This window comes from Monodon monoceros, unplaced genomic scaffold (genome assembly GCF_005190385.1).
Source record: "Monodon monoceros isolate NGI ecotype Baffin Bay Population unplaced genomic scaffold, NGI_Narwhal_1 Super_Scaffold_11, whole genome shotgun sequence".
Classification (NCBI taxonomy): Eukaryota; Metazoa; Chordata; class Mammalia; order Artiodactyla; family Monodontidae; genus Monodon; species Monodon monoceros.
In genome coordinates, this window is record NW_021703767.1 from 124,327,996 (window position 1) to 124,355,857 (window position 27,862).

The window sequence follows — 27,862 nt, forward strand, 5'->3', positions numbered from 1 at the left end:
TTGTAAATGAGTCTTAAAATGCTACTATGAATTTTATTTATTGTTTTCATAAACAAAATGAAAATAAAAGGTTTTTATAATTAATGACATACAGAGATCATCAGACCAGTTGCTTTCAAAGATACATGTTTTTAGTGTGTCAGTAGGAAAATAAATAGTATTTTAGACTATTACTGTTGTCACTGGGTTTATACATGCTATAATGTTTCCTGAGGTCTAGTTATATCTCAGACTACTTAAATTGGGTCATCTAATTACCATGGCAAATGCTAATTATCAGGCTAAAAGAAAGATGAGTTCAGGTTTTTAATTTTCTTCAGTTCTGTTAGTGGCATGAGGGTGCCTGTAAATTCTTATTCAGCATAAGTTTCTCTCCAGCAAAAGAACTAGTGATTTAACAGTATTCCGTTATCTATCTCCAGCAAAAGAACTAGTAATTTAACAGTATTCCGTTATCTATGATTTCGGCTAAAACAGCATTGAGAAGTTTCAGATGAGCAAGCCTAAAAGCACTGAGAAGTTTCTGAAGAGCAATTCTAAAAACTATTTGGGTAACTTCAGGGATAGGATTATTCAAACTTCTCATAATTTGACATGTAGTAGTTATACCTCCAGGTCCAATTTTCAGTGTCCATTTGGGATTACTGTGATTATGACTAGTAGATGCTGTGCTCTCAAGCACTTGCATCTAGATGCTGAAAGATTTGTAATGAGGCATATAGTTCTGGAGTATCCTTCTCCACCTATCTACCAGGGTTGGCTATAAGACATCATTTAATGTTGGAAATTGTTTTCTCAAAGCTTTTCTTTGCCCACCTCAAGAGAGTAAGGAATTGACAACCCTGGTCCTATAAGTTGGCTTACATGCTCACAAAGCAATCCAGGAGGAGAAACTTCAGAGACTTTTGACAAAAATCTTAAATTCTAAATGTCTTTATATATAGAATAGAATAGGCTATGACAGCTAGGATTTGAGAGGGGTTTTAAGTTATAATCTGTAGTTAGTTATAATCTATAGTTACTTTTTCTGAAAGGAACTGACTTAAGTTATATTTTGGAAACTGTCCTAAAATAGCATAGATCTGTGATCTTCTTAGTTTAGTACGCAGTTGTTCACTTTTCCTTCTTTCCTATAGTTCCCCAAACTCATTTTATATTTGCATTGTAAGTGATAAGCAGGTAAGTAATGCTGTCCTGAAAAACTTATCAGAAGATAAACAATGACTTGGTTAAAAGTTATCAAATTATGGTTATCAAAAGAGTACACTCAATATGTAAACTATGAAGCAAAATAAGTAGCACTGCATAGCACTCTTCAGTTTAGGTTCAGGCTCTTCTAATAACTGAAATTCCTCTCAACAAAGAGGAGAGAAGAATCTCTCTTAGTTCTCCTTATAAGAGATCACTTAAAACAATTTCCAACAATGTGGAAACTGAGGGTGTGGGAAAACAGTCATGAGCATATACTGCTGGTAGGAGTATAAGATTGTATAACCTCCAATATAAGACAACATGTGGTAAAACTACACATGCACAATTCTTTGACTCAGCAATTCTGTTTCTTATAAAATGTCTTACATACAGGGTATTTGCTGCATCACTGCTGTGAAATAAGATTGGAAACAAGCTAAATGCCCAACAATAGAGGACTGGTTGAATAAATTATTGTACATCTATACAATAAAATACTCTTCATCTGTTTAAAAAAAAAGAATGAGGAAACTCCTCATGTACTGATGTGGAATATCCTTCAAGATGTTAAGTAAAAAATGCAAGGTGCAGAACAGTATGTATGGTATGCTACCATTTGTGTCAAAAAAAAAAAAAGAGGGGAAAATACATACATAAGTCTGCTTGTATGTGTATAGATTAACTACAGGAGGATACACACAGAAGGCACATCTCCTGAGGACATGCAAGATTTTATATTATACAGAACATTTGTTCTGGTTCTTACTTTACAGCAGTGTGAGAAGATCTGACAGATGTACTCCTGGGTATAGCGGGACCTGCTAAGCAGCGCCATGAGATGCGGTATCACTGTGGCATCCTGGAGTCAAAGGGAAGAAGAGCACAGCAACAAGGAACTCAAACACAGTAAGTATCTCTAACAAATGATTTCCACGAGCAGATACATATGTAAGTCTCTTATCTTAATGACAGTAAATCAAGTCTCTTTAAGGAACACAACACAGAAGCAACACGGCAATCAAAACTGTCTAAGCAAAGGACAAGGAAAGGGGCTTCAATTTTCATCCTTGACAACAAAATACAAGAACAGGAAATTCTCAATTTCTCTCCCATAAACAGCCTACATCCCCACAATAAAACAAAATCATTTCAATAAGACTTGACATAAATCTATTCTGAAACCAAAATGTGACATATTAATAAGATATGTAACAATGCATTGCTTATAAGGAGGAATTACTGTATTAAAATAAAAGTTGACAATTTTGATCTCTGAGATGTTCTGGTAAGTATCAGCAACAGGTTAACACTCATAACAACTGTAGTTAGCTAATTTCAATCTTCACAATTTATATAATAGCAACTTCTCACTTATAGCCCACTCTCTGCCTACTACTGACACTTCACAACATACACGATGGTATAGGACAAGACAGAAGAATCCACCCAACCTGCTGCAGGGCTCTCCAAAAATCTCCTCTTTCTTGAGTGCAAAAAGAATTAAACGTTGAAATAATATCTGGCTTGAACCACAGATGGTAAAGGAGACTTAGCTCAAGCCGCCTAGTCAATGCTGTCACAAGTCCTGTAGCAATACTTCTCAAATATGAATGTGCACTGCGTGTATGTTCCCAGGGGACATTCTGTATATACAGATTCTGATTCTCTAGGTTTGGAGTAGGACTTAAGATTCTCCATTCTAACAAGCTCCCAACTGATACCTGATGTTGCTGGTCCACAGACCACCCTTTGACAAAAGACAACAGAGGGCAAGGAAGGAAACTTAAAAGAATACCAGAATACCACTGTTGGGATAAACAAGATTTGGGGTTTCCCTCAGAAAGAAAAGAATGCTCAAGATCCATAAAAGCTAAGTAGGAAAATAGGTTGTTGATGCCTACAAGTAGAATCTTTTCCCCTTGCTTGTTAGTATAACCCTGTGTTGTCATAAGCAGTTTAAAAACAAAATGAGGGAATTCCCTGAAGGTGCAGGGGTTAGGACTCAGCGCTTTCACTGCCATAGGCCCAGGTTTGATCCCCGGTCAGGGAACTAAGATCCCGCAAGCAGCGTGGCGTGGACAAAAAAAATAAACAACACTCAGAAAATTTCAAAGAAAGTCAGCTACTAAATTCATTTAAAAAAGGGAAGAGATGAGAATGTAAAGTATGCATCTATTTTACAGATGCGGGGTTGGGGTGGCAGGAATAACGATGACAGTGGTTCCATTGACAGATGATAGGGAAGTAGGTAACAGCTGAGAGAGAAGAAGCAATTGAGAGGAAGAGCCTCTATTACGCTCGTAAAACTACTTCCACCTCATTCCTTTCCTCCATTGCTCTCTCACCCCTCAGTTTTCCTGTGACAATAGGCCCTATCTCATTTCTTCACACCTGCGTCCTTTCTGCCAACTGTGTTATATATCTGCAGTTTATGGTTGATTAAACAAGGCAAAGAACAGTTACATAATTTCCCCAGTCACCCATCTGATAAACAGGATTGCAAACTGCCCTCTTCAACAGGACTGTGCTGTCTTTAGTTTAGTGCCTGAGTTGCCATGGTAGCTGGCCTCTACACAATCCAACTCACAGATGTCAGTCAGTTACACCTAAATACTACTCTCTGTCATTGTCCCACCTAACACTTTTCATGGATTCTCCACCGTCTCTGAGGGATAAAATTGTTTCACAATTTAGGTATTCTCTCTGTGAAAGTCACGTTAATGTCCCTGTGTCTTAATTTTTCTTATGTAAAGAAGTTAAGTTTGTGTAGACTAGTGTTCTCCAAATTATGCACCACAATCCATTAGTGGGTCATGAAATCAGTTTAGAGAGGGAGGAGGAAGGAGCTAAATCAGTTAACCAGGATCTATTTCTCCCCCATTACTGGGCCGGGGGTTGGGGAGAAACTTATAGGGTAAAGAAGATGGGTGATTGGTTTAATTTCTTTGTAAACATGACAATTGGACTTTCAGGAAAACAGATGGAGAGCCCTTCTATGTGGAATGTTTTGAGGAGGATGTCTGCATTTTAGAAGTGCTTACAGTTAACCAGTGGTTCTCAAAGAGTGGTCCGTGGACCAGTAGCATCTCAGGTTACTGGGAAACTTGTTAGAAATGCATATTCTCAGGCCCTACCCCACACTCACTGAATCAGAAACTCTGTAGGTAGAGTCCAGGATTCTGTGTTTAATGAGCTCTCCAGGTAATTCTGGTGCATGCTCAAGTTTGAGAACCAGTGTAGTAAACAGTCTTTGGATTTATGAGGCACAGCTCCCTGAAGAATGCTGCACAAATCCCTGAGGTATAAAATTGAGATGTTTCATAATTTAGAGCCTCCCTGCTGTGTGAGGTGACCCACAAACCTCACAGACCTTATGCATCATTACAAGCCAGAGGAGCAAGGGCCTAATGTAGGAAAAACAAACTATGGAGGCACGTGGGCATGTTCCCTCTCCCTGCCTGCTTTGCCTGTGCCTCTTGACTGCTTATATTCTTGAAATACTTGTAAAACATGATTCTGGACAAGATCTCTGATTCATTGTGTGTCCACTTTGAAACTCTGACATTCTGTGTGTCAGCTCAGAGAATCACAACCAGCATTTTTTTTTAATGAAAAAGGATAGAACAGAAATCAGAAGGCACCACATTTATGGAACTGTTTTGTGAAGACTATCTCAGGATGTTCCACCACCCCTCACCCCCTCCCCTTTCCACCCCCCACACACAGTATGGCAGTGGAAAATATCATTCTTACTGTGGACTGTGGATAAGAGTTTGAAAAATACTAGTCTGGATAATTTTTATTAAGAAAGTCCCAAGTAATCAACAGATAAAAACACCCCCTAATACTCCCTGAAGTTTTTGAAAACCACTGAATGACTCTAAGGATCTTTAGATTCTCTCACACATACTCTGATTCTAGCCTGGTAAGTAAGCCTCTAACAAGTTGCTTCTGGTTCACCTCTCCAGCCGAAATGAACACGGATTCCCTTCCTGCATTAGACTATTCTGTCCACTGTCCTGCATATTCTCTCTTACACAGATGTTTCCTAGAACAGCTTCTTTTCTCTCCGCTTCTTGAAATCTTATCCATTATTCAAGACCAGGTCGAATTCTACCTTCTCTACAAAGCCTATTCTACTGGATTTAACCTATAGTGAGTGCATTAAATATACTCCTTAATTTGTACCTATTAGGAAATTAAGAAGGGTCTTTTTACAAAAACCAAAAGAAAAAAAACAGCTTACAAATTCCTCAAGATCTGAGACGATCTTTCACTTCTTTACAAAGCCTAGAATGTTTGATATTTGCAAATTAGCAAGACTTCAAACACTTCTTGAGACTTTTCTACAACACAGTTATCACAGTTAAGATCAGTTTCGAGATGCTAAATATGGGTTGGCCAAAAGGTTCATTCGTTTTTTTCCGTTAAGATGGCTCCAGTAGCACTTTGCTGTCTTTAACTTTATTGAAAACAATTTTGTTAGATTGTATGTGACAGCTGTCATATCAGTGTGCATTTAAAAAAAGACTTATCAAAATTGGTGAATTTTTGTGTAGCCATTTTAATATTGAAGATGGAAGAAAAAAGGCAACATTTTCGGCATATTATGCTTTATTATTTCAAGAAAGGTAAAAATGCAACTGAAACGCAAAAAAAGATTTGTGCAGTGTATGGAGAAGATGCTGTGACTGAACATGTCAAAAATGGTTTGTGAAGTTCTGTGCTGGAGATTTCTTGCTGGACGTTACTCCATGGTCGGGTAGAACAGTTGACAGCGATTGAATCAAGACATTAGTTGAGAACGATAAACGTTATACCACGTGGGAGGTAGCCAACATACTCAAAATATCCAAATCATGCCTTGAAAATCATTTGCACCAGCTTGGTTATATTCACCGCTTTGATGTTTGGGTTCCACATAAGTTAAGGATAAAAAACCTTCTTGACCGTATTTCCACATGCGGTTCTCTACTGAAACATAATGAAAAAGTTCCGTTTTTAAAACAATTTGTGGTGGGCAGTGAAAAGTGGATACTGTGCAATAACGTGGAATGGAAGAGATCATGGGGCAAGCAAAATGAACCACCACCAACCACACCAAAGGCCGGTCTTCATCCAAAGAAGGTGATGTTGTCCATATGGTGGGATTGGAAGGGAGTCCTCTATTATGAGCTCCTTCCGGAAAACCAAACAATTAATTCCAACAAGTACTGCTCCCAGTTAGATCAACTGAAAGCAGGACTAGACGAAAAGCGTCCAGAATTAGTCAACAGAAAATGCATAATCTTCCATCAGGATAACGCAAGACCGCATGTTTCTTTGATGACCAGGCAAAAACTGTTACAGCTTGGCTGGGAAGCTCTGATTCATCGGCCATATTCACCAGACATTGCACATTCAGATTTCCATTTATTTAGGTCTTTACAAAATTCTCTTAATGGAAAAAATTTCAATTCCCTGAAAGACTGTAAAAGGCACCTGGACCAGTTCTTTGCTCAAAAAGATAAAAAGTTTTGGGAAGATGGAATTATGAAGTTGCCTGAAAAACGGCAGAAGGTAGTGGAACAAAAGGGTGAATACGCTGTTCAATAAAGTTCTTGGTGAAAATGAAAAATGTGTCTTTCATTTTTACTTAAAAACTGAAGGCACTTTTTGGTCAACCCAATAAATTAGAAGTGCGCTGTTAGTAAAATGTAACTGATGATTCAAAAACACCTAAAACTCACTGTATACAGTAGTTCCTCTGGAGTAACGGGACTGGTGAAGATGGTGCGCAGGCATCGGAGGCAAGCTTCAATGAACTTCAGGTCTGGGGACAGTAGTCCTATTAATAGAAAACAGATTTGAGACTCATCCTTTCAACTCATATTTGAAACTCTGCAAACTGATTCTAATTTTTACTTGTATAAAAATGACTTCTTTACATACCTTGCAGTAAGGCAGGGATAATATGGCAATCGAGTAGAGACTTAACATTGTTTTCAGTACCCATAGCAAGACTTCCCAATACCACTGCACATTCGGTTTTCAACTCTGTGCTTGAGGTTTCTTGCTGAAGCAAGTACAATAATCTAAAAAGAAAGAACTTAATAAACAGAAGAGACTAAAAAACTTAAAAGTAAACATTAGCTAAAAGTAATGTTACAGAAAAAGGCTACCAATACATCCCACACACTGAAAATATGGTTGGCGAGCTTATGGAGGGCTAGGAAATGGTCATATTTTTATATAAGCTGTTACTTTAATAATGGAATATCGAGTGGGGGTGGATCTAAAGAGATTTTCTTCATTTTGAGCAACAGAACTATCATATAATCTTAGTTTATCAGAACTGTGAATTTGAAAGTTGTCCACAAGTGATCTCTGTGGAAACAGCAGCACCACAGTCCACGTTATCTGCCACTCCAGGATATGAAGACTCCCAAAGCCAAGTGCTGCCGGATCTTAAGGACCTTGAATACCCAATACTGCAGTTCAGAGATCACAGAGATCTAGCCTAGAGGGAATATTCAGAGTCCTTGTGCTGCTCTTCAAGCAAGGGAAGCTCTCTTCTTTCTCCAGTCCTCCTGTTAGGGAGATCAGAAGATCCTATTTCTACTCCAGGCCAGCCTGACAAATAAATACTCCCCAAATTCTAACCATCCACCACTTATGACCATCTCCTTTATGTTCTAATGTAGAACCTTCATGTTCTCTAAAGCATATTTATATATACTGAGCACTAATTCCCTAAGAAAGGCTGCTGACAGCTTTATAGTGACCAAAGGTCAATCACGTTAAAAACAATAAAACCATTAATCCTATATTAAAAGATAGAAAAGAAGAAAGAGAAAAAACCAAAACATTAAAAAATTCTGAACGAAAAACTTACAGCAATTGCACATAAAACTTAGTTCTGGGTAGCAAAGGCAAAGAGGAAGTTATACAACTGTCACTGTCTACCAAAAGGAAGCTTATTAGCTTCATCAGAAGAAATCAAACTTTCTATGTTAACTTAAAAACCAGCAAATTCGAAAAATTAGAAATTAAAAAATCAGGGTTAAAAAACCAAGAATTTTTTTTAAACTCAAAAAGGTTTTGCGAATCCTAATAAATTATTATCCAATCATACAAAAACTGCCAGAGTGCAAAGGAGACAGGGAAGATTCAGGCTGGTGTACACTGCCTATCTACACAACACATCCTTTTATTGCAGGGTCAGTGATCTTCCTGAACCTCTAAGAAGTATTAATACATTTGTTTCATATTCCATTCCCTGGTACCTTAATTTTTTTTAGAGATGCTTCATATACTTCAAAGCATTTATTAAAAAAAAATAAGAACAGACAATACAGAAAAAAGATAGGTCTTATGGTTGAGAATGAGAAATACATTCAAAACTTAGTATGAATAGCAGAAAAGGGGATGACAGCAAACTTACCTTGGAACAGCTCCTAGAACAATGAGGTTGGCTTTCTGCTTGTTGTTTCCAATTACAGCATTTTTCATGTCTCTGAATTCAGGGGAAAGAGAAAGGGTAAGGTATGTTGAGACATCACAGAAAAATAAAAGATCAATGCATCCCACTTTACCTTTATTATGCAACATCCTGGATTGGCAAGTACAGAAGTTAGGGACAAAGTGAAAACACTGACGCTTTTCCACCTGGAGTGCCAAAGGGAAGGGACAGAGATAGGTACCTTATAAACCTGGGGCTGTAAAATAGAAGAGTAGCAAGGTGGGGGGAGGGGGGAAGGAGAGACATCTTGAGTATTGGCAAAAGACTTCCAATACAAAGAAAGTTGAGTTCTTCAAAAAGGCTGCCAATCCTTTGAATAAAAAGAAATATAGGCCATCTTCTCACGCACAGCTCTGGGAGGAGGGAGTAAAAGCAGCCAGCCGACAGAACACATCTGATCTTGTTTCAGGGACAATGACTTTCCTTTTTTCCTTTTTTTCTGAATTCTCTGGACTGAATATTTCTGATTCCATTTTATCTCCTTTATTGTCTTATTAGCTGTACCTCTTTGGGTTTTGTTTTGTTGTTTTTCAGTGGTTGCTTTACAATTTACAATATGCATCTTTTAACTTAACACAGTCAATCTTCAAGGGATATTGTCCCATTTCATGTGTATTTTAAGAGCCTTGAAAGCATATACTTTCATCTTCCCATCCATTCTTTGAGCTGCTGTCATAGTTTTATTTTTAAATTAGTTAGAAACAACGTAATATACTGTACTTTTTTTTTTTTTTTGGCTGTGCTGTGAGATCTGTGGGATCTTAGTTTCCCCACCAGGGGTTGAACCCATGCCCCCTGCAGTAGAAGCACGGAGCCCTAACCACTGGACCACCAGGGAATTCCCTATATTGTATTATTTTTGATTTAAAAGCCACTTATCTTTTAAGGAGATTTAAAAATAAGAAAAAATCTTTTATATTTCCCATATGTTCACCAGTATTTTTTATTCTAGCTACACTCAGATCTTTATTTCACCAGGAGTAACACTCTATTCCATAAAAAGAATATCAATGACCAGTTGGTTCACAAACACATGGTTGTTCCCAAAAGACAGGCAGAGAAAATACAAATAGCTCAAAATAAGCCCAGTACTAATAAAATGTTTAATTAAAAAAACTTACGCTAATTGGTCAGTAGTGCTATCTTAATATAGAACATTAGAACACTGTGATTCTCAAAGTATGGAAGAAGGCATCAGAGACTCCATGGGCATTTCAGAAGTTTAAGAGAGAGTCTGGAAATTTCTGGCCATAGTTTTAAAATAGAAAGCCTCTTTTGCACAATCCTAAAGAAAATCATATTTTTCAGTACTGTACCTGCCTTGTAAATGAAAAGGAGACAATACTTTTTTTTTTGAATTTTGTTTTATTTTTTTGTACAGCAGGTTCTTATTAGTTATCCATTTTATACATATTAGTGTATATATGGCAATCCCAATCTCCCAATTCATCCCACCACCACCACCCCCCACTCCACTTTCCCCCCTTGGTGTCCACACGTTTGCTTTCTGCATCTGTGTCTCAATATCTGCCCTGCAAACTGGTTCATTTGTACCATTTTCTAGTTTCCACATATACACGTTAATATACAATATTTGTTTTTCTCTTTCTGACTTACCTCACTCTGTATGACAGTCTCTAGATCCATCCACGTCTCTACAAATGACCCAATTTCGTTCCTTTTTATGGCTGAGTAATAGTCCATTGTATACATGTACCACATCTTCTTTATCCATTCATCTGATGATGGGCATTTAGGTTGCTTCCATGTCCTGGCTACTGTAAATAGTGCTGCAATGAACATTGGGGTGCATGTGTCTTTTTGAATTATGGTTTTCTCTGGGTATATGCCCAGTAGTGGGATTGCTGGGTCATATGGTAGTTCTATTTGTAGTTTTTTAAGGAACCTCCATACTGTTCTCCATAGTGGCTGTATCAATTTACATTCCCACCAACAGTGCAAGAGGATTCCCTTTTCTCCACACCCTCTCCAGCATTTGTTGTTTGTAGATTTTCTGACGATGCCCAATCTAACTGGTGTGAGGTGATACCTCACTGTGGTTTTGATTTGCATTTCTCTAATAATTAGTGATGTTGAGCAGCTTTTCATGTGCTTCTTGGCCATCTGTATGTCTTCTCTGGAGAAATGTCTATTTAGGTCTTCTGCCCATTTTTGGATTGGGTTGTTTGTTTTTTAATATTGAGCTGCACGAGTTTATATATTTTGGAGATTAATCCTTTGTCCGCTGATTTGTTTGCAAATATTTTCTCACATTCTGAGGGTTGTCTTTTCATCTTGTTTGTAGTTTCCTTTGCTGTGCAAAAACTTTTAAGTTTCATTAGGTCCCATTTGTTTATTTTTGTTTTTATTTCCATTACTCTAGGAGGTGGATCAAAAAAGATCTTGCTGTGATTTATGTCAAAGAGTGTTCTTCCTATGTTTTCCTCTAAGAGTTTTATAGTTTCTGGCCTCACATTAAGGTTTCTAAACCGTTTTGAGTTTATTTTTGTGTATGGTGTTAGGGAGTGTTCTAATTTCATTCTTTTACATGTAGCCGTCCAGTTCTCCGAGCACCACTTATTGAAGAGACTGTCTTTTCTCCATTGTATATCCTTGCCTCCTTTGTCATAGATTAGTTGACCATAGGTGTGTGGGTTTATCTCTGGGCTTTCTATCCTGTTCCATTGATCTATATTTCTGGTTTTGTGCCAGTACCATATTGTCTTGATTACTGTAGCTTTGTAGTATAGTCTGAAGTCAGGGAGTCTGATTCCTCCAGCTCCATTTTTTCCCCTCAAGACCGCTTTGGCTATTTGGGGTCTTTTGTGTCTCCATACAAATTTTAAGATTTTTTGTTCTAGTTCTGTAAAAATGCCACTGGTAATTTGATAGCGATTGCATTCAATCAGTAGATTGCTTTGGGTAGTACAGTCATTTCCACAATATTGATTCTTCCAATCCAAGAACATGGTATATCTCTCCATCTGTTTGTATCATCTTTAATTTCTTTCATCAGTGTCTTATAGTTTTCTGCATACAGGTCTTTTGTCTCCCTAGGCAGGTTTATACCTAGGTATTTTATTCTTTTTGTTGCAATGGTAAAAGGGAGTGTTTCCTTAATTTCTCTTTCAGATTTTTCATCATCAGTGTACAGGAATGCAAGATATTTCTGTGCATTAATTTTGTATCCTGCAAGTTTACCAAATTCATTAGCTCTAGTAGTTTTCTGGTGGCATCTTTAGGATTCTCTATGTATAGTATCATGTCATCTGGAAACAGTGACAGTTTTACTTCTTCTTTTCCAATTTGGAGTTCTTTTATTTCTTTTTCTTCTCTGATTGCCATGGCTAGGACTTCCAAAACTATGTTGAATAATAGTGGGGAGAGTGGACATCCTTGTCTTGTTCCTGGTTTTAGAGGAAATGCTTTCAGTTCTTCACCATTGAGAATGATGTTTGCTGTGGGTTTGTCATATATGGCCTTTATTATGTTGAGGTAGGTTCCCTCTATGCCCACTTTCTGGAGAGATTTTATCATAAATGGGTGTTGAATTTTGTCAAAAGCTTTCTCTGCATCTATTGAGATGATCATACGGGTTTTCTTCTTCAATTTGTTAATATGGTGTACCACACTGATTGATTTGTGTATACTGAAGAATCCTTGCATCCCTGGGATATATCCCACTTGTTCATGGTGTATGATCCTTTTAATGTGTTCTTGGATTCTGTTTGCAAGTATTTTGTTGAGGATTTTTGCATCTATATTCATGAGGATATTGGTCTGTAATTTTCTTTTTTTGTAATATCTTTGTCTGGTTTTGGTATCAGGGTGATGGTGGCCTCATAGAATGAGTTTGGGAGTGTTCCTTCCTCTGCAATTTTTTGGAAGAGTTTGAGAAGGATGGGTGTTAAGTGCTTCTCTAAATGTTTGATAGAATTCACCTGCGAAGCCATCTGGTCCTGGACTTTTCTTTGTTGGAAGATTTTTAATCACAGTTTCAATTTCATTACTTGTGATTGGTCTGTTCGTATTTTCTATTTCTTCCTGGTTCAGTCTTAGAAGGTTATACCTTTCTAAAAATTTGTCCATTTCTTCCAGGTTGTCCATTTTACTGGCATAGAGTTGCTTGTAGTAGTCTCTTAGGATGCTTTGTATTTCTGTGGTGTCCATTAACTTCTCCTTTTTCATTTCTAATTTTATTGATTTGAGTCTTCTCCCTCTTTTTCTTGATGAGTCCGGCTAAGGGTTTATCAATTTTGTTTATCTTCTCAAAGAACCAGCTTTTAGTTTTACTAATCTTTGCTACTGTTTTCTTTGTTTCTATTTCATTTATTTCTGCTTTGTTTTTTATTTCACTTCTTCTACTAACTTTGGGTTTTGTTTGTTCTTCTTTCTCTAGTTCTTTTAGGTGTAAGGTTAGATTGTTTATTTGAGATGTTTGTTGTTTCTTGAGGTAGGATTGTATAGCTATAAACTTCCTTTTTAGAACTGCTCTTGCTGCATCCCATAGGTTTTGGATTGTCGTGTTTTCATTGTCATTTGTCTCTAGGTATTTTTTGATTTCCTCTTTGATTTCTTCAGTGATCTCTTGGTTATTTAGTAACAGTGTTTAGCCTCCATGTGTTTTTGTTTTTGATGGTTTTTCCCCTGTAATTGATTTCTAATCTCATAGTGTTGTTGTGAGAAAAGATGCTTGATATGATTTCAATTTTCTTAAATTTACTGAGGCTTAATTTGTGACCCAAGGTGTGATCTATCCTGGAGAATGTTCCATGCGCACTTGAGAATAAAGTGTAATCTGCTGTTTTTGGATGGAATCTCCTATAAATATCAAATAAATCTATCTGGTCTATTGTGTCATTTAAAGCTTCCGTTTCCTTATTTATTTTCATTTTGGATGACCTGTCCATTGGTGTAAGTGAGGTGTTAAAGTCCCCCACTATTATTGTGTTACTGTCGATTTCCTCTTTTATAGCTGCTAGCAGTTGCCTTATGTATTGAGGTGCTCCTATGTTGGGTGCATATATATATTTATAATTGTTATATCTTCTCCTTGGATTGATCCCTTGATCATTATGTACTGTCCTTCCTTGTGTGTTGTAACATTCTTTATTTTAAAGTCTATTTTATCTGATATGAGTATTGCTACTTCAGCTTTCTTTTGATTTCCATTTGCATGGAATATCTTTTTCCATCCCCTCACTTTCAGTCTGTATGTGTCCCTAGGTCTGAAGTGGGTCTCTTGTAGACAGCATATATATGGGTCTTGTTTTTGTATCCATTCAGTGAGCCTGTGTCTTTTGGTTGGAGCATTTAATCCATTCACGTTTAAGGTAATTATCGATTTGTATGTCCCTATTACCATTTTCTTAACTGTTTTGGGTTTGTTTTTTGTAGGTCCTTTTCTTCTCTTGTGTTTCCCACTTAGAGAAGTTCCTTTAGCATTTGTTGTAGAGCTGGTTTGGTGGTGCTGAATTCTCTCAGCTTTTGCTTGTCTGTAAAGCTTTTGATTTCTCCATCGAATCTGAATGAGATCCAGTAATCTTGGTTGTAGATTCTTCCCTCTCATCACTTTAAATATGTCATGCCACTCCCTTCTGGCTTGTAGAGTTTCTGCTGAGAAATCAGCTGTTAACCTTATGGGAGTTCCCTTGTATGTTATTTGTCATTTTTCCCTTGCTGCTTTCAATACTTTGTCTTTAATTTTTGCCAATTTGATTACTATGTGTCTCGGCATGTTTCTCCTTGGGTTTATCCTGTATGGGACTCTCTGCACTTCCTGGACTTGGGTGGCTATTTCCTTTCCCATGTTAAGGAAGTTTTTGACTATAATCTCTTCAAATATTTTCTCGGGTCCTTTCTCTCTGTCTTCTCCTTCTGGGACCCCTATAATGTGAATGTTGTTGCCTTTAATGTTGTCCCAGAGGTCTCTTAGGCTGTCTTCATTTCTTTTCATTCTTTTTTCTTTATTCTGTTCTGCAGAGGTGAATTCCACCATTCTGTCTTCCAGGTCACTTATCTGTTCTTCTGCCTCAGTTATTCTGCTATTGATTTCTTCTAGTGTAGTTTTCATTTCAGTTATTGTATTGTTTATTTCTGTGTGTTTGTTCTTTAATTCTTCTAGGTCTTTGTTAAACATTTCTTGCATCTTCTCGATCTTTGCCTCCATTCTTTTTCTGAGGTCGTGGATCATCTTCACTATCATTATTCTGAATTCTTTTTCTGGAAGGTTGCCTATCTCCACTTCCTTTAGTTGTTTTTCTGGGGTTTTATCTTTTTCCTTCATCTGGTACATAGCCCTCTGTCTTTTCATCTTGTCTATCTTTCTGTGAATGTGGTTTTTGTTCCACAGGCTGCAGGATTGTAGTTCTTCTGGCTTCTGCTCGAGACTATACTTTTCATTAAAAGTTATTTCACTTTGGAAAATCAGATCAGTGGCACTCATGGTATATGGGTCATCAATACCATACCTACATCAGTCCATAGTTTCTGCTCTTGCATTCATACCTCATTAAGTTTTCTAACATGGTCACCCCTAAGCACTTACATATTGAAACATTATAAATTATCTTTTTTTCATATTCCAAAATACATTCCCCTAATTACTTACTGAGATCTCTTTGACTTCTCTTTTAGGCAGCAGAGCTCTACAGTATACAGGAATTTTTTGCTGACCATGAAAGTTACAATTCTGAAAAAGTTCTGTAACTGGCAAACCATGATCTTATAGAAAAACAGAGTAGAAAGTGGGGGCGGGGGGGGAGTTATTAAGAAAATCAGTGACTAAATGTTATCGTCAGATTGTGTTTCCAGTACCAACCAATTTCACTGGCATTGAAAACCCTGGTAACAATAATTATAATACCCCTCTCCTTAATTACCTTCTTCAATTATTACAGAAAAATGCTGCTATGACGTAATGGTCTGCTGAAAGCTGATTCTCCCCACAAGTTTTTGAATAGCATTTTCACAAGTCTTGAGCCAAACACTGCACCTGTTAGTCTTCTTCCTTCAGCTCAGTGCTTGAGGGTGGTCTATTTTTCAGGTCCTTACCTCTCTCTCTGTAAATATCCCTCAGATCTTCCATATGGTTTATAGGGGATCAGCAGGAGTATTTTTTGTTTATGAGGACTAAGCTGAATGAAGTTTACTAAGGTTTTAACCAAGTTCTGATACATGATTATAAAATTATGTGATACTGAAGCTTCCCTGAGCAAAGCATAGTTGACGATAAGTTGTACATCTAAGCTCCTGCCTCCTTATGGATGTCTGCTGTTTTCTTAGAGACCTGCTTCCCAATTGTCAGCTTATAGACCCTAACCTAGCAGTCTGTCATCTTCTTTCATCTTCTTCTTTTCTCTTAATGTGTTCTGCCTATACCAACACAGTACATTCATTTGTCCAGTAGCTATCTATCTACTGAGGGTTTATTTATGCCAGGTGCCATTCTGGAGGTTCTCTCTATTCTGGAATTCCCAACCCTAACATTTTCTCAGATTTCTCCCCATTCTTCCTAAACGAAGCAGAAATGAGGTGTCCCCACCTTATAAACACAACCCAAATACCTCAAACCATGCCAGAGTAAATGTTTTTATAGACAAAAGCAAACAAAAACTCCAAAACCAACTTTCCAGTTCTCCTAATAGTTTGCAAAAAGGACACGAAGGAGGCAGCCGGTAGTTATAGAGTAATCGCAGGCTAAAGAGAACACAATTAATAAAATGGACCAATGTCTAAAGAAAACAATTCTTGCTCTGGCTCTAATAAGTAAAATATATCTATACTAGACAAGGAAGAGATGTTAGCGCCCTGCAAATAAATTCTATTCAGTTGTACCAGAAGATCATTTCTATGAAAGAGTTAAAATCGAAAGAGACAATAATGAATACATATACTCATTTTTAGCAGATCTAAGTACAGGGTAAGATTCAATTTCAGAGCCAGCCAAATGAAGCTTCTTTCAGTTCCCAGAGTGTAGCTATTTTCTTTCTCTTTCATCTCCTTATTATTCCCTCCCTTATATCATTCCCTGGCCAATGTTACTCATCTTTCAGGTCTGAGCTTCTATGTCAGTGTCATCCTCCAGGAAGCATGCCCTGACAACTCCCAAGTCTGGGTTAGGTATCCCTCCTAGTGGCCTGTATCATAACATACTCATTACTTTTTTAGGAAAGAAGTCTGTCTCCTCTTCAGAGGCAAGAAACCAGTCTGACCTGGAAATATCAGAGAAGTTACTATCAATGGATCACAAAACATACCATATAGAAATCCGTATTTTTGTAAAATACAAACTCACAACTATCAAGATGGGAGCACAACAAAACTAGGTAGGGTTTACACATTGCTTTGAAGTTCACAAAGCATTCCATACCCATTATTTAATCTTCACCACAATCTTGAGTAATATTAACCCCATTTTACAGATGAGGAAGCTAAGACTTGGGTTTGGGCTCTTCTCAGAGCTCCACAATAAATGACAGAGCCAGTCTCAACCCATGTCCCTTATGCCAAGTGTTTTTTCCATTACCTCCAGTGATATCAGGCATTCAGAGAAAAGACAAAAGAATTTAGTAAATGAATTTCCTTTTTCCTCCTGTCTTTCAATTTACATTTTTATGCAAAATAAAAGCATATCTTTTAGGCAAAGACATCCTTTCCCCAGTAGATCAAACAAATATATAATCTCAATCTCATGTCCATCAATCCTTAATATTGGAGGGGGTGGAATGCCCTACTAACATACTACTGAAATTCAACAATTACTTTTTGAGCTCAGCACTGTGCTAGGCTCTATGAAGGATACAAAAGCATCACATAATGAGATGTCTGATCTGAAGAGTTTACAATCTTTTTGAGAAGAAAAAAATAACACTAACAATGTAAGGCAGTGTATATTATAAATAGTGTGCTTATAGGGCTGAGAAAAGTAGATGATAAGACAAGCTTCACAGGTTTTGAAGCAATGGTAGGAACTAAGATGGACCTTAGAAAATGGCTAGGATTTGAATAAGTGGATGAGGAGGGCAAAAGGAACCATACTGGAAATGGATATGGCACACTTCTGGGGCAGTACCAGGAGCCAAGATTGAAAAGAAGGTTCCTTTTAAGGTGGAACATTAAGCATGGAACAAAGTTAGAAAAGTGAAAGGGAGAAGAGACAAACTAAAGGGGGATGGATTAAGGAGAAATCATGTTTTTGATCAGAAAAAGGACATGAAGGAAGCAATGACAATGGAAGATAAGCTAAATGTGGAATGGACTGGAATACAGATAATTCTAGAGTCAAGAGAGGCAACTAAACGGCTGATGCCCTTCCTCTGTGGTCCCAAGACCCTCTGTGCTTATCATTATCACAGTATTCACTAATCAAACTACAGTGAACTGTCTCTTTAGTTATCTGACTCCTGCATTAGACTTTTGGATCTCCCAGAGCAGTGACTAATTATTCACTCTTATATACTCCCATACTAGCACAATGCCTACCTAGCACCTGATAGGCACTCAATAAATGTTTGTTTAAAAAACTACTCAATCCATCCAGGTATCTGGTTATATGAGACTAAGTAGCAGCATAGGAACCATTAACAGAGAGGACATTTTAAGGAAGCAGTTAACAAGATGATTTGATAGGTTTGACAGGTAGAGGAAATGTGATATGTGACATGTCTTGAGTGACTACTTCAAGTCTGGGTGCCTGGGTGCAGAGAACACTAGGAAGTTTGGAGAATAAATCCCTTAGCAAGACAAGGATCTATCTTGAATTTATACATACTGAATTATCTTTGAGATGAGATAAGAATATCTGGGTAGAAAAGCTAAAATGTAAGCCTTGGGGATAGTCTACTCCTTGAGGATGGGAACAGAGGAGTCGATATTAAGATGTTACAAAAATGCATTTGGCAGAGAACATTTTCAGCTAAAATCTAGCTAGAACCTTAAATTTGCCCAGTAATAAATGGACTCAAAATGCACCCACTTTTACATGGAGGTTAACCTTTCTACTTCCTTTCTTTGCTCTGAAGGAGTTTAATTTTTAGTGTGGTAGAGAAAAAGGTCTTGAATATAAAAACGAGATGTGCAGTGCCTACTACAGCATATGTCTAAATCAGAGTATTATGATTTGTGATCAAAACCAAGAGAGAAAGTAAACACCACACTTTGTCATTAAAATAGTAGGAAAAGTAAAAAAAATAATAATTGGAACCTAGACCTGCTGGAGAAACAAAGTCTAAGTCAATCAGGTATGAGCATATTATTCCTAAACAGTCAAGACAGCATAAATTTTAACTGAAAACCTAATTATCATCTAAAAATAGAAAAGTATCTTTAAAGTCATTGAAGGCTGGGGCCAGAAGCTAAAGATCAATGATGTCATTTTCATTTTGAACCAGTATGACTCTTCACTTACCTGAAGCAGCTCTTATTTGGAATACTACACATTCATTCTTGGTCTAATTGGCATGAAGTAGCCAAAAAGTACAGTAGATATGGAAAAGTACAGTCTAACGCCTGACCTACTTATGAAAACTCACTTTTCATAAGACATAAGGAAGAAATATGTATTTGTGGGTAGCTATAATAAGGCAACAGGGTAAACAACTTAACAAAATTATTTGGACTTGGAAAATTACAAACTTAATCACTGCTCTGACGCTGTAATAATAATTATTATGATGTTCTTTTTGGAAAATGTAACAACCAAACATCCAAGTACAATAAGTTTCTAATACCCAGCATGGTTAAGGAATGAGATTATTCATATTCCAATCAAAATCACCGTCATCATATGTGAATTGCCAATTTTAAAAGAAGTGGATAATGATGATCTATTATTCAAACTAAAGTTACTTTTAACATAAGGCTTTGATTCAGCAGGTACTTGAGAGATTTACAGTGAACTTCATTTCAAGTCAACTTAGGCAATTATTGTGCACCTACTATATGTATAAATTGAACAGAACTGAGAATTGACAGTAATTTAGTTCATTCTTATCAACAAATTACCCTGAGGTATAGATTTCTGGAATGTAGGGTAGCGTCAGATACAGTTCCGATTTTTATAAACACTAGTTTAGGAGTTGTACTTAACTCTGTTTTATCAGAGTTATCAGGTGATTACAAATCACCTTACATTCTCCAAAAATGAAAAGTACAATGTAATAACTGCACTAATAAATGTAAAATATTTTTACAGTACATGAATAAATATTTTTAATATATGTAATCATTCCAAAGAACATCAGAAATGTGTTAGAACATTATGAATATGGAAGCATACAGTTAAGTGGCTTATAAATATGAAAAGATATATATACAGATATGCATACAAATATTAAGCTATTTTTGATGTTCAAAGTTAGTATCATACATATATAAACAGCTTATATATCTGTACACAAAACTATGTCAATCTGATCTAACAATTTCTGGAAAATCTTGCTACCCTTTTAACCAGACTAACCTGTCTCAGAATACAAAGTTTTAAACAAGTAACTCTCAGAATCACTCCATTTCATTTGGTATTAAGGTCATCTTCACTTATGTTTACCTGTAACACTTTTGAAAGTAACTAACAGGACATTTCTTTTGAATTAGCCTAAAACTTATCCTTAATTTAAAATTTCCAAAAGCCAGAGGCTTCATTTTATGGGAGCTCATATCTTTAGGACATGCAAGAAAATGGAAAGTGCCTATATTCTACTGAAACCAGAGGTACATATTTGCTTGGAACCAGAGAATGAAGTACCAAAACCATTACCAAAATGAACTTATTTCATCAGTATATTAAAATACTTCAGAAGACACTTTTTAAAAATTGATACTTGGTGAAAAGCACACAATTCTACAGTATCCACAACTGCCTGCCTTAGTTTACCAGAAAGAGCCAATCTAGTTTTCTAGTTTGATTCAACTTTGAAACTACAAAGCCAGCCACATTTGCTTATATCATCTTTTGCCTTTCAACATAGGGAATATCAATGTAAGGCCACAGGGGGATATCTGTTTATTTTTTTCACGGAGAATCACTAACGTCAAAACCAGATTCAGGTGCTCTAATTTAGGTATGTTAAAAAAAAAAAGCACAATATTTAAGCAGCTTTAACTCAAGGTCTACAAAAACATTTCAACAGTTATTCTTCTGCAACTATGAAATTTAACATGGTTGAGCTAATACCAGAGTACCTTCACCAAAAACATCCTGTAATTGTTTTTTTAAAGTCACACGCAGATCACCACACTAGAGGAAGCTGAAAATTTGCAATACGGTATAGTTTATCTGATGTACCTACTCTCTGTTGTAGTTGCAAAGGCTGTAGTTTATGACCTACACAGCTGATTGCCGTGTTCTCTCTGCTCATATCTGACTCCTATCTTACTCCATTAACTACTCAGTTACACATTTGAAAACTTGCTTTTCAGGACCTAATTCTGTTTTCAAACCTTTAGTATAATAGGACCATTCAAATTTATGCTAAATATTGTACTATAAACAAAAAAGTTGTCTCTAGGATAACTCCTCATTCTTTAACAATTAAACTTAAGCAGTTCTGATGTTTAATAGTATTCTTCAAAGGCATACTCACTGACTAGGTAAAACAGTCCTTCACAACATGGGTTATCTACAAAGAAGTTCCCTATATTTATGCATAGGGCTATGGCTCTAACTCAGCTGAGTAGATTAGTTAGAGGCCTTGATGAAAAGTTATTATTCATCTTTAATTTCTTCGATTTTGTTTTTCCTGCTAGTGAAAAATCAGACTAATATTGCTAGAAAAATGATAGAGCTCTGGTTGTCTCATAGCTAAAGCTAGTCATCAATTCTTTTTTATGTCCTTCGAATTGGATATTTTGGATTCAAAGCTGGTTACTTCAGCCTCTGTCTTTTCCTTCCCTAAAACCAGAAGGCTACCTTTGGTTGTTTACACTCTGTGGCCACCTTCCTTCTACCTGCCTCTTTTGGTCTAGTAATGGTCTCTGTATGACTGACTCAATGGTGGCTGTGTAATGTATATTAAATAAAAGAAAAGAATTGGTCAATTCTCTTTTCCTAAACATCATTTTGGCTCCCCCTTTTCCTCTATCAATATTGTATTATTCTTGTATTAGACAAGGTTACTTAAAAGTAAATGTTAAAAATTTAACTCATTTTTCATTCAATTGACTACGTACAATTAATCTTCAGACAGTAACAAAATTCAGGAAAGAATTAAGTCAGAAAGGATAATTTTTTCTCTCTGCGGTAAAGAAAGCTTTATCAAATCATACTACACACGCCCCCAGAAGGCCATAAAGTGAAAAGATTTTGGGTGATCTGTCCGTTTCAAACTCTAAATAGATTTTAGTATTTTAAGTAGCAATCACATTTACTGGAACGTGTTATCACTCAGATTTTCTTGTCTGAATCAAGAATTCTAGCTCCTCTCCCTCTTCTTCTCCTTCGGTGGGAATTGTTTTATCTCTTTGACATTTTTTTAGCTTTTCTTTCTCTTCTTTGAAAAGAATCACCTTATTTTTGAAGTTGTTTTAAATTAGGGTCAATAACTACTAACCATTTAAGTACCAATTTGTGGGCATCCACAACATACCAGGCACTGAATGTTATATTTCTGTCTTAATTCTTAATCACTTGGCAAGATGGGCAGTATTACTCTCTCTTTACAGATGATAAAGTTGACGCTCAAAGAAATCAAATAACCTGCCCAAGCACTGTACTAGGAAAGGACTCTACTAGGAAGTATCAGAACCAGGTATCCAACCTACCGTTGTCCAACTTGAAAGCCCGTGCTCTTTCTACTCCACTATCCCTCCACACAAACCTTTCTTACCTTCTTAGCTGACAGCTAAGTGTCTTAGACTTGATAATTTTTTAAGAGGCACTAAGTCTATCAAACTATACCGTAGCTAGTTTGAAATAAGACACTCTTCCCAGTGTTTTTTTTTTTTTTTTTTTTTTGCAGTACGCGGGCCTCTCACTGTTGTGGCCTCTCCCATTGTGGAGCACAGGCTCCGGACGTGCAGGCTCAATGGCCATGGCTCACGGGCCCAGCCGCTCCGCGGCATGTGGGATCTTCCCAGACCGGGGCACGAACCCGTGTCCCCTGCATCGGCAGGCGGACTCTCAACCACTGCGCCACCAGGGAAACCCTTCCCAGTGTTTTTTATGCCTTATTTGATATTTAATCACCTTTAAAAAAGCTACAGTGTTTTTTGGTAAATGAGAAATTTCTAACAGTGACAACACTTGAATCAGCTACTCACATCAGATATGACTCAAGATACAAGTCTTTCACGCAGAATCCTTGACTGAGAAATTTAGCTTTTCTCCTAAACTGCCACAGAAGCAGTAATAATGAAAACAACAACAACAATAACATCATCTTATATCATTTACTGAATACTTAATGAGTCTGACATTTCCAGCGGAACTATTTATTGAGGAATCTTAAGTGATATCTAGGATTAGCAATATACAAAGCTGTGTCTAGCTTTGTGTGGGGGAGTGTCTGCCTGTCCAAGAAAGAATGTCAAATTAAACCTATCTCTTCCACTAATTTGTGTGTGTAGGTACAACCCAAACTGATTTATTTAAGAGACAGATTTAATACCACTTTTCCTGGTATTAATCAAACTAGACTTAAAGGCGCTGATTAAATCATTATAGTCTCCCAGTTAAGGGGACAAAGGCAAAGTTAACATAATGAGAAAACAAGAAATATCATCTCCTGTTTCTGTAAACTGAGAAGATGTGAAGAGAAGGTGTCGAGTTTCCCAGGTGGATCTCCATCCAGCTCCTCACCTTCCCTACTAGCTCAATTTGAAGAGTCAAGCAGCCTTACTTATCTTGCCTCTACTTTACAAATACACACTCTCAAGAAAGACGTCCCTGCTATAGAGCTTTTTTTTTTTTTTTTTGGAATTGGGACGCATCCTAGCCTTGCCATGGTTGAGCAAGAGTTAAACTAAAGATGTTATCTTGCTGATAACACTAACAGGGTTAAGGAGAAAGGGACTCATTTGTGCCCCCACTGCTATCCCAAATATCTCATCCTGACCTTTTTTGGGTCCTCCTTCCCCAGGACACAGCTCAGCTCTATGGGTGCTCCGTTTTTCCCAACCCTATGAGTCAGTCGCCTTAGGCTAGACCTTCTTTCTTACAAGTAATGTGATAAGAGCATGAAAATCTGCTCTTAGGAGAGAGAATTCATCTTTCAATCATTTGCAATCTTATCGCACTTGTCCCACTTTTTTTTAAGAATAATCACCTCGGGTATGTTGCTTAAAAATATTTCCTCTCATTAAACATGAGGCAATTGTGGAGAACAAGAAGGGCATTTAGGTTATCAAGAGTTTATTTAAAATGTGGAAAAAAAAAGTTTATTTAAATTTTCTAATGACTGCTTTCTAAATTCTTGTATTTAGAACATCACTAGGAAATTCAAACCTTAAAGACAGTCAATGAGTTAACCAAAAACAAAGCAAAACAAGAAGCCCAAAACCCTGGTGACCTATTCTCCCACCCCCTTTCCGATTATCAAAGATAATCAATTTTACTCTCTTGCTTTTGCTGGATATTGAAGTCACAAAAGCATTCTCCAAAGTAAACATTTTTTAAAATGTAAAACAAGTATTCTACAAAAAATGAAGCTAACCATGTCAGTTAACTATCCAACAGACAATTCTTTATAGTACCATATTAAAGTCATGAATGTCAAGGGGTCTTTCCAAAACAGAAGAAAAAAGTTACAACCCTGCATTTTCAGAATTATAATACTTGACAGATTCAAACATGAAACAAACAAGACTTTTTGATAGACTCTTAAATACATACTACTTACATGACACCTTGTAGAACTTTCTGGGGATCAGGGTCAAATAGCCTGTCAACATAGTGGCGACTGCTAGCTGTTACTTCCTAGAAAGTGGGGGGAAAAATTATGACATCTGAAGCCGTGCAAATCACAAATTCACAGTATCACCCATAACATCAAACAGCTATATAATCTAACTTAAGGTAGAAGCATTAGAATTTTTATAAATACTTATTATAATTAAATCTATCTGAGAAAATCTTGTGACAAGATAAAACATAAGATGGGGAAGAAAGAGATACCCGGTTCTCACTAAAAACATAACTAGACAGTGGGACCTTTGCAGTGAGCCCTGCAAGCTCTGCCATGGAAGAACTGGGCGTTAAGTATTGAGAAGCAAGCTAAGTTTCTTAATTAACTGTTGGATGTCACCTACACACGAAAAAAACATGGGAATGTTGCTTCTGTTTATACCCACTAAAGGGAGGGAAAATCTGATTCTCAGCAAGTAAAAAAGGGTAAGGACTTCATGAACAGTTTATGAAGGGCAGTCTTGGTGCAAGAGGAAGACTCTCAAAGTGATGCAGAGGAGAGCTATACTGCTAGGAAGCAGACATATGCAAAAAATAAAAACGAACATAAAGGAGTTGTCACGCTTCCTGTGAGGGAAAAAAAATTAAGAATTAGGGTGATTTATCAGGTCCAAAAGAGCTACCCAGTCTGAACTGGCTAAAGCTGGGCAGAAGAGGGAGAGTTAGAATATGAAGAGCAGGGGAGACACTTACCTCCCTTTATTTGTATTTTGGGGTTTGCACTGTTATGTTATTTCTTGTAATACTTATTTGGGGGGCATACTTATTTTTTATATTTAATTTTCAATACTTAACATTATTTAAAACAAAGAACATGTTTAAGAACCAGAAATAAAGAATTTTTGTCCCTTGCTGTTTCTTCCTGATGCCTGCTGGAATATGCTGCTCATGTACTATGACCCATTAGCAATAAATTATTATAGAGAGGAAGAAATACTTTTCCAGTTTACCCAGAACCCCTGATCAGAAAAGAGTTAACTGCTAAGACACAGTGCCAGCTTAAAATTCTGAATCTCCAAAAATAACTCTGGAAAAAATTCTATAAACTCAAATTTCCTGACAATATAGCTAATCCAAAATCAAAGTGTATTTTCACATTATGAGCTTGCAACCAAAATACCCTTGTAGGCAACTCAAGTACCCACTTTTAATACATACTCCATTTATAAAGAACAAACTGGCAGCAAATAAGCCAAACTGATGAAAATTCTTGTGCCTAATAGGGTACCATTAAGTATTTGCTAACGGGGTCTGGTTTCCTCAAAATAACAGAATCACAGAGTTAGAAGGACTCTTAATTATCTCTCTCAATCCCCTGGTTAACAAATGAGGGCTGATCTTTACCCAGATGTCAGACTGTCAAATGTTAAGTAGGGATGCAAACAACTGTACAAATATATCAAGAAACAATATACACAAGAGCAAAATCCAGGGTAAAACAGAAAACAGTATTCCTATAATACAAACAGATATGTCTTCTCACTCCATTTGAGCACATGTGCTTTCCTGACTTTCCAACATGGTAAGTTCTGAGAACTTCAGACTCTTAGACTCCCTCCTATGTAAGGAAAGATTTTGATTTTATTGTTTCTCTCCACACACTCTCCCACAGCTCTACATCTCTTGCCTCTCAATGTGGTTTTTAAAAAGGTACTTGGGTTTAAGACCTTATTTTAAACAACATAAATTTCTCCCATTAATAGCAACTCTATTGCTCTATGCCTGGTTCATTCAATTTAACAAGCACTGCGTACCTACTACACGCAAGGCACTAAGGAAGGCATTAAAGGCCAAAAAAAAAGTAAGGCATGGTCCCTCCCCTCAAGAATTCATATTCTCTTGTAACTGTGTTTACATGTTTATATTCCCTACTAGAATATAAAACAGAAGAATACGTAGTGAAGATTTCTTAGAGGAGTTGGTTTTGGAAAATGAATAAGAGTGCATGAGAACAGACAAGGAAAGAATCAGGGTCACAACCACAGCCATAAGGCATGTGAAGCCAACACACAAATACCATCAGCAAGTATACCAGTTGCTGGCACTGAAAAAGAAGGGAGGAAGGTAGAAAGGCAACCACAGAATATAAAACACAAAAGGCTAATCAATGGGCAGCCAATAATTGAAGTGTTCAGATTGCCTTTTGGTCAAAGTTCTATGCTAGGTGCCAAAGAAAATACAAGAGGATGTGAAGGCAGAACAGTGCACTTAAAGAGCTTACATCTATAAAGGGGTCAGTCCTATGTACAAAAAATGATCCTCTGAGCTGCCTAGGTAGCAGCAAGCTGAGAGGATATAGTCACTTGTTCAATCTGATTTTACTCTTATGCTTTTGCTTAACAAATTTACTTAGTTGTTTGTATGGGACACTTCTCATATTTCACTGCTTTCCTTTTGTAGATCAGTCTCTCCCCTTTCAGCCCTCTTCTCTCGTCTTTCAAAAGGCAGCCTGGAAATATATGACTTTGAGAGAGAAGGCAATTGGTGCAGATATTAAATAAGTTGGTCAGAGATAATTTCTTTAAAAGGTGACACTTGAGCAAAGACCTGAAAAAGGTCAAGGAGTAAGTCATGCAGCTACCTGGGAGCAAAGCTTTTTAAGCAAAGAGAACAACAAATGCAAAGGCTCTGAAATGTTAAGTGTCTGCTGGGATCAAAGAGCAGGTCATTACAGCTGGAGCAGAATGAGCAAAGGAGAAAACAGTAGGAGATGAGGTCAGAGAAGAGTGGCCAGATGGTAAAGAGCTGCGGTGTCCAATATGATAGCCACTAGTCTCATATGGCTGTTGGGCATTTGCAATGTGCCTAGAAACTGAATTTAAAATTTTTAAACTTTAATTAAAATTAAAATTTAAAAACCAATACTGGATTCAGTTATTAGAAAACTTCTAAGAATGTTGTGAATTACTTAAGTATGTAAATTTACTTTCAACTGTAAATTTCATGAAACCTAAATACTGATCAAGTATTTCCAAACAAAATACAAATCAAGTATTTCCAACCAAAATTTGGTATCAAAATTGTGTAAAATACACACCAGATTTTTGAAGACTTGATATAAAAAAGTAAAACAATTTCACTGATAATTCATTACACTGATTACATGTTGAAATAATATTTGGATATACTGGTTTAAATTAGATATATTGAAATTAATTTCATGTTTTCTTTTTACTTGTATAGCATGGTTGCTGGAAAATTTTTAATTACATATGTGGTTGGCATTATTTTTCCACTGGACAACACTGGTATAGACCCTTGTTGGTCAT

The 27,862-nt window shown here is 36.8% G+C and overlaps 1 protein-coding gene across 8 annotated transcripts in view; it reads right to left on the reverse strand.

The window, feature by feature from the left end:
* Positions 1-27,862, reverse strand: part of ARMC8 (armadillo repeat containing 8) — a 112,176-nt gene that overhangs the window by 66,252 nt on the left and 18,062 nt on the right. For 4 of the 8 annotated variants that reach the window (XM_029213993.1, XM_029213988.1, XM_029213989.1 and 1 more), the window contains exons 2-6: positions 24,529-24,605; positions 8,615-8,686; positions 7,123-7,265; positions 6,921-7,018; positions 1,958-2,050 (exon numbers count right to left, since the gene is read on the reverse strand). In XM_029213993.1, the coding sequence (XP_029069826.1) occupies positions 1,958-2,050; positions 6,921-7,018; positions 7,123-7,265; positions 8,615-8,686; positions 24,529-24,605 (483 nt within the window). Of the gene's footprint in view, positions 1-1,957; positions 2,051-6,920; positions 7,019-7,122; positions 7,280-8,614; positions 8,687-24,528; positions 24,606-27,862 lie in introns of those variants that run through there. The other 4 variants (XM_029213995.1, XM_029213990.1, XM_029213992.1 and 1 more) reach the window with 4 other exon arrangements.